This window comes from Ursus maritimus, unplaced genomic scaffold (assembly GCF_017311325.1).
Source record: "Ursus maritimus isolate PB19 unplaced genomic scaffold, ASM1731132v1 scaffold_24, whole genome shotgun sequence".
NCBI classification, from domain to species: domain Eukaryota; kingdom Metazoa; phylum Chordata; class Mammalia; order Carnivora; family Ursidae; genus Ursus; species Ursus maritimus.
In genome coordinates, this window is record NW_024424897.1 from 25,021,046 (window position 1) to 25,028,101 (window position 7,056).

The 7,056-nt window shown below is 62.2% G+C and overlaps 1 protein-coding gene across 1 annotated transcript in view; it reads right to left on the reverse strand.

Moving 5' to 3' along the window:
• Positions 1-429: 429 nt before the first annotated feature.
• COL1A1 (collagen type I alpha 1 chain) overlaps positions 430-7,056 on the reverse strand; it is a 17,306-nt gene continuing 10,679 nt past the window's right edge. The window contains 18 exon segments of the mRNA XM_040640811.1: positions 430-764; positions 883-1,125; positions 1,439-1,629; positions 1,767-2,049; positions 2,141-2,248; positions 2,539-2,592; positions 2,872-2,979; positions 3,094-3,147; positions 3,514-3,621; positions 3,729-3,782; positions 3,890-3,997; positions 4,164-4,271; positions 4,357-4,526; positions 4,529-4,568; positions 4,688-4,741; positions 4,829-4,936; positions 5,172-5,225; positions 5,397-5,450. Of these exon segments, the coding sequence (XP_040496745.1) occupies positions 618-764; positions 883-1,125; positions 1,439-1,629; positions 1,767-2,049; positions 2,141-2,248; positions 2,539-2,592; positions 2,872-2,979; positions 3,094-3,147; positions 3,514-3,621; positions 3,729-3,782; positions 3,890-3,997; positions 4,164-4,271; positions 4,357-4,526; positions 4,529-4,568; positions 4,688-4,741; positions 4,829-4,936; positions 5,172-5,225; positions 5,397-5,450 (2,046 nt within the window). The 3' untranslated portion in view covers positions 430-617.

Sequence of the window (7,056 nt, forward strand, 5' to 3'; positions counted from 1 at the left end):
GGTCCCCCAGCACGCCCCCTCGAAAACGAAGAGGGGATTGATGCAGGAGCCACGGGGATGCCAGATGGTGGAGGCTTCTTTGGCAGTCTGAGAACCTCAGGTCCCCCCAGGGTTTGGGGGTGCTGGGTGAGGGGAGCGGGCTGGGAGTGTGGGGGTCACTTGGGTGTTTTAGCATTGCCTTTGGTTGCTGGGCAGCCAATGCATTGTTTCCTGTGTCTTTTGGGGAGACTTAGATTTGGGAAGCAGTGAAGGGGAGGCCCCAAGGAGGGATGGAGAAAGGAGCAGAAAGGGCAGTGTTGAGGCATCATAAGCCCAACGGGCAGAAAAGGACTTACCCCCATATGGGTCTTCAAGCAAGTGGACCAAGCTTCCTTTTTTAAAAAGTTATTTATTTATTCTTTTTTTTTTTTTTGGTAAGGTTGAATGCGCTTTTGGTTTTTGGTCATGTTCAGTTGGTCAAAGATAAAAACTAAGTTTGAGAGATGAATGCAAAGGAAAAAAATATTTTCCAAAGTCCATGTGAAATTGTCTCCCATTTTTTGGCTTTTTGGGGGGTTCGGTTTGGGTTGTTTGTCTGTTTCCAGGGTCAGGGGTGAGTGGGTTGGGTGGGAGGGAGTTTACAGGAAGCAGACAGGGCCAACATCCATGCCGAATTCCTGGTCTGGGGCGCCGACGTCCAATGGTGCCACATCGATGATGGGCAAACGGGAGGTCTTGGTGGTTTTGTATTCGATCACTGTCTTGCCCCAGGCTCCGGTGTGACTCTGGGGTGAAGGGGAGACAACGGGAGAGGGGTGTCACCGGGTGGGAGCGGTGGGGCGAGGGCAAGTGCGGCCTGCCAGGGAAGCCGGAGCCCAGACAGCGAGCCGACCCGGGACTCACCGTGCAACCGTCGTAGGTGACACTGTAGGTGAAGCGGCTGTTGCCCTCGGCCCGGATCTCGATCTCGTTGGAGCCCTGGAGGAGCAGGGCCTTCTTGAGGTTGCCGGTCTGCTGGTCCATGTAGGCCACGCTGTTCTTGCAGTGATAGGTGATGTTCTGGGAAGCCTCGGTGGACATCAGGCGCAGGAACGTCAGCTGAATGGCCACATCGGCAGGATCGGAGCCCTGGCCACCGTACTCGAACTGTGGGGTGGGGGTGGGGGTGGGAGAAGCGAGTGAGTGACCATGCCAGAGCCTCCAGTCCCCGCCTCCCTCCCTGGAGTCCTCTGAGAGCATCCCGGCGGACCCCTCTCCCATCCAGAAATAACACCCCTTGCTCATCCGTGAGCACCCTGTGTCTGAGCCAGGATCAAGGGCCCAGGACTCCTGCCTCCCAGCCCAGCTCTGTCCGTCCCCCTTAGCAGAGGTCTAGTCCACCCAGGACCTCCCCTCCTGCCCCTTCTGAGCCCCGGGCCAGCCTCTCTTGGGAGAGCGGCTCCAGGTCCAGCTGACGCACCTGGAATCCGTCGGTCATGCTCTCGCCGTACCAGACGTGCCTCTTTTCCTTGGGGTTCTTGCTGATGTACCAGTTCTTCTGGGCCACATGGGGCTGAGTGGGGTACACGCAGGTCTCGCCTGTCTCCATGTTGCAGAAGACCTTGATGGCATCCAGGTTGCATCCTTGGTTGGGGTCAATCCAGTATTCTCCTGCGGTGGGACGGAGCAAGACGGGGTCAGGGCAGGTAGGGGCGGTGGGGCCCACGGGGGCATCTGGGCCGCTCAGGGCTCAGCGCCGTCACGGCAGGAGGGGGAGGAGGAAGGGCACCGCAGGGGCAGGCCCTCACCGCTCTTCCAGTCGGAGTGGCACATCTTGAGGTCCCGGCAGGTGCGGGCAGGGTTCTTGCGGCTTCCTTCAGGGCTCCGGATGTTCTCGATCTGCTGGCTCAGGCTCTTGAGGGTGGTGTCCACCTCGAGGTCACGGTCACGGACCACGTTGGCATCATCGGCCCGGTAGTAGCGGCCGCCATCGTGAGCCTTCTCTTGAGGTGGCTGGGGCAGGAAGCTGAAGTCGAAACCGCCGCTGGGAGGACCGGGGGGACCAGGGGGTCCAGGAGGGCCGGGGGGACCCTGCACAGAGAGGGAGAAGAGCCGGGATTACCAGGGTCCAAGCGCCCTTGGGGCTGAGGGCCACGGGCGGATGGGGTGGAGGGCTACGTACAACAGGGCCAGCATCACCAGTACGACCACGAGGACCAGGGGGGCCAATGGGGCCTGGGAGACCGTTGAGTCCGTCTTTGCCAGGAGAACCTGCAGAGCCAGGGGGACCCTGCAAAGGGGAAGATGGTTGGAGGAAGCCTGCTGGAAAGCACAGGACCACCAGCCCAACTCTGCGGAGAAGCAGACCACCCTCCCCACCTGGCTTGGCCTCCACGGCCTCATCCTTGTTCATTCCCACAGTCAGGCAAGATTGTCCAGGATTCTTCTTCCCTTCTCCCAACCCCTGCCCCCAGAATCCTTCTACAGAGAGGTGGGGACACCTGTGTTCCAGGCAGAGGGCCCTGAAGTGAGCCTGGGCTTGGGCCCCAGCAAGGGAAGATAGATAGAAGCATGACTTACTCGGGGACCAGCAGGACCAGAAGCTCCAGAAGGACCTTGTTCACCAGGAGAGCCCTGAAGGACAGATGCAAAGGCGGTAAGACCCTGTGTGGGTCGAGTGTGGCCAGCCCATTATTCTGGACATCTAATTCCAAGGTGTTCACAGGCTAAGAACCCCTCCACCCCCTCTTTGTGTCCCTCACCCTCCAGAAGCCCCTTAGAAATGTCTAGATCTTTACACCCCAGTCCCTGCTAAGGAAGAGGGAGAATGACTATCCGGAGGGGAAACTGAGGCAGCATCCCCCCTCATTGTATAACAGGGCTCAAGGGCAGCTGGGGGCTGAGCATACTCACGGGAGGACCAGGGGGACCCTGGAGACCAGAGAAGCCACGGTGACCCTTTATGCCTCTGTCACCCTGTTCGCCTGTCTCACCCTTGTCACCACGGGGGCCTTGGGGTCCCTAGAAGAGAAGAGGGGACAGGCTGTCAGATGGAAGGTTCATTAGCACCGAGTGGGGTGTAGTCCACATCCGGGCCAGGTACTGAGGACACGAGGGCCAGAGCTGGGCACTTACAGCGGGACCACGAGCACCAACGGGGCCGATCGGGCCAGCAGGACCAGCAGGACCCTGGGGAGAGCACAGAGCATGTTAGATCCTTCTACGGCCTGAGCTGCGGGATGAAACCACCCCATGGCCACGTCCATCCCTCCTGAGCCCCAGATGAACCTTCAGGTGACTTCAGGCTTCGTGTGAGCTGGGGTAAGCACGTGGGGACAAACCCCAGTCCTCGGGGGAGGGGAGGGCCGATCTGGGAGCAGGGCCTCGAGGCTGGGCTGTGGCTTGGGTGTTCAGGAAGGCCAGGGGCCCGGCCATCTCGCAAGACCCCCTCCCCCTCCCCCAGCCTCGGTGAAGTCAGATGCTCATCTGCAGGCCCGCGGGCCGGCCCGGAGAGTCCCCAGCCCCGAAACAGCAGGCTAGAGTCCGGCTACTTACAGTCTCACCACGGTCGCCGCTCTTGCCAGCGGGGCCAACAGGGCCAGGGGCACCAGGAGCACCAGGGGCACCAGGGGGTCCAGCAGGGCCGGTCTCACCACGGTCACCCTGAGAGCAGCAGAGGAGGGGACGAGGAGTCAGTCCCAGCTAAAGGGGCCAGGCTGGGGCTGGGGAGCAGCAGGTGGGGCTGTGGCCCTGGGGAGCAGCCCTCTTACCTTGGGGCCGGGAGAACCATCTCGTCCAGGGGAGCCTTCAGCACCAGGAGATCCCTGCAGAGAGAGAGGGACAGGTGAGTATCAGCCAGGGGAAGGGAGGCTCGGGCAAAGGCCAAAGTGGCCTCGTTGGGGGCACTGGCACGGGGCTGGCGATGGCTCACCTCACGTCCAGACTCGCCAGGGGGTCCAGCCAATCCAGGGGGGCCCATGGGACCAGGGGGGCCACGCTCCCCACTTGCTCCGGAAGGACCTTGCTTGCCAGGTTCACCCTGAAGGAGAAGAGAGAGTCAGGCCAGAGACAGGGTGGGGGAGGGCCCCCAGCTTCATCTCCCGCTTCTGTTCTCTCTGGCCCCAGTGCCCCCATCCTGCAGCCTCCAAGTCCGCAATCCCAGTGATGGTTCGTCTCGGGAGTCCCCGAGGTGAGGGGGCACTCACAGAGGGGCCGGGAAGACCGGGGAAGCCTCTTTCTCCTCGCTGACCGGGCAGGCCGACCACACCACGCTGTCCAGCAATGCCTTGAGGTCCAGGAGTGCCGGGAGCACCCTGGGGGAGGGAGGGGAGGGTGAGGCTCCTTGCAGCGGCCAGGAAGCACACCCCCTCTCGGGAGCCCTCCGGAGCTTGGGCTTACAGCAGGTCCATCAGCACCAGGGGATCCTTTCTCGCCAGCGGGGCCAGGGGGACCAGGGGGACCGACTTCACCAGGACGTCCAGCGGGGCCGGTCTCACCACGGGGGCCTTTGCCGCCTTCTTTGCCAGCAGGGCCAGGGGGGCCAGGGGGTCCAGCATTTCCCTGGGGGGGGGACCGACTCGGCCAGCAGCACCAGGGAAACCAGTAGCACCCTGGCAGAAGAGAACAGAGAGGTCAGAGGCAGCACAGCCCCCTGAGCTGGCCCGGCCACCCCTCCCTCCGAATAGCGGTTGGAAGGAGTCCCAGCAGAGAAGCGGAGTGAGATACTCACAGGGGGACCGGCACTGCCGCGAGCACCTTTGGGTCCAGGAGCACCAACGTTACCCTAGAGGAGAGCACAGGGCCGTTAAGACCGGGCCGGTCCCGGGCCCAGGCCTGCCTGAAGCTCAGGGCCGGAGGGTGAGATACTCACAATGGGGCCAGGGGGTCCAGTGGGTCCAGCGGGGCCAGGGGGACCAGCGTCGCCTTTAGCACCAGCATCACCGGGTTCGCCTTTAGCACCGGGTTGGCCATCAGCACCCTGGGGGAGGAGGGAGGACGGTGAGCAGAGGAGCGGGGCATGGCAGCTCAGGGGATCAGGTGGTTCCACGGGGCTTGGGAAGGGCAGAGACTCCAGGAAGAAAGATGCTCGAATGGGACACGATCCCCTCTCCGCCCTCCTTCCCTGACTCCGGCCGACGCCTCTGTCCTTCGGCAGTCACCCAAGGTCCCAGGTCCCAGCGGGTGATAGAAATGATGGGGGTCTTGGTACTCACAGGGGGGCCAGCGAAGCCAGCAGGGCCAGGGGGACCAGGCTCACCACGGTCTCCCTAGAAAAAAAGGAGGCAGGTTGGAGTGGGGCCCTGGGCTGGGGTGGAGCAGAGTTGGGGGGGAAGATGGGCCCCGAGGAGCCTTCCCCAGGGCCCAGAGCAGGTGAGAGTGAAGGTGGAGGAGGCAAGAACTATGAAGCCTAGGGCAGAGTGTGGGTCTTCTGTACTCACGGGGGCACCACGAGCTCCAGTGGGACCAGCAGGGCCGCTAGGACCAGCTTCACCCTGAGAGGGACGGACAAGAGGCTCAGGTCAGGGACACATCCTGAGTCCTCCCAGGAGATGACCCCAGGAGAGCCTCCCCTCCCCTCTGGTCCTCCCACCTTCGGGTCACCAGCTCAGAATGGCAGGACCTGCCTCCTGCCAAGAGCCATGCCCAGGCTTGTGGGGAAGCTGTGTGTTAGGGAAGATGGTGGGGCCACCTTACCTTGTCACCAGGGGCACCGGCGGGGCCAGGAGGACCAATGGGTCCAGTCAGACCACGGACACCATCTTTGCCAGGAGAACCGTCAGCACCTTTGGGACCAGCGTCGCCCTAAAGACACAGGAAAGCCTGAGACTTCCAGTGTGGGACAGGGAGGTGACCTGGAACACCGTGCTAGTGTCTGGGACTCCTCCCCACCTCTGCCCTGCCCCCAACATGGGCTCAGGACTCGAGATCTTTCAGAGGAAAAGGCATCTGCTTGGGGACTTTGATGGAACTTAGGTTAAGAGGCCCATGCCTGTGTAGAGGGATGGATAAGGGGTCCCCAGCCAGGAGGTCCCCTTTCTTCCAGATGCCATGGTCATTCGTGGGGAGGGAAGAGCCTGGATAGGCTGGAAAGGGATTTATCAGCCAAGAGGCCAGAGGGGAAGGAGGGAAGATTAAGGAGATGAGGGGCAGATCCCAGGGAGGGTAAAGAAAGAGGCTGGGGCGTTCAAAGCAGAGGGAGACAGAGATGGGAGCCTGCACAGCTGTGGGGGTGGGGGGTAACTTACTCTGTCACCCTTAGGGCCGGGAAGCCCAGCTGCGCCTCGTTCACCAGGCATTCCCTGAAGGCCAGGAGCGCCCTGGCTACCTGGGGCTCCGGGGGCACCAGCATCACCCTAGGTGACAACCAAGAGGACTGGCATGAGGCCTGGGGTCCCAGGACTGGGTCACAGCCCTGAGCCCCCTCTTGATACCTCCCAGTCTCGGTGCTGAGGATTAAGAAGGCTCCCAGCCCAGAACTTCGGGCTGCACATGGACCCCACCCCGTCCTGTCCCTCTCCCATTCCTCACCCACATCTTGGGGGGCTTTGGCCACAGCCAGGCACCCCCGCCTCAAGAGGGGCTGGACCCGGTCCCCCTGCTGCCCTCACCTTAGCACCATCATTGCCAGGGGCACCGTTGGCTCCACGGGGACCTGCGGGGCCGGGGGGACCTTGCACACCACGTTCACCGGGGAAACCTCTCTCGCCCTGGAAGGGAAGGACAGGGCGCGTGATGGCTGCTCCAGAGACAGGGCCAAGCATTGGGCATCTCAGCAGGAACAGCAAGAGGCTCTACTTACTCTTGCTCCGGAGGGGCCGGGGGCACCAAGGTCGCCAGGAACACCCTGAGGGGGAGGGAGGGACAGAGAGTGAGCCAACCCCACCTTGGCCCTCCCCACGCGAAAGCATTCTTGTTCTCCTCCTGGGGGCTGGCCCTCGGGGTCTGTCATTAGAGACCAAGTCCTTCTCAGGCCTGAACTGGGCTTAGCTCTCTCTTCCTCCTGGGGCTGTGTCAGAGACAGCCCCCTCCCCAAAATCTGCGCTCAGGGAAACGTCAGAGTTATCCCGGCAGCTCAAAAAAAAAAAAAAAAAAAAAAAA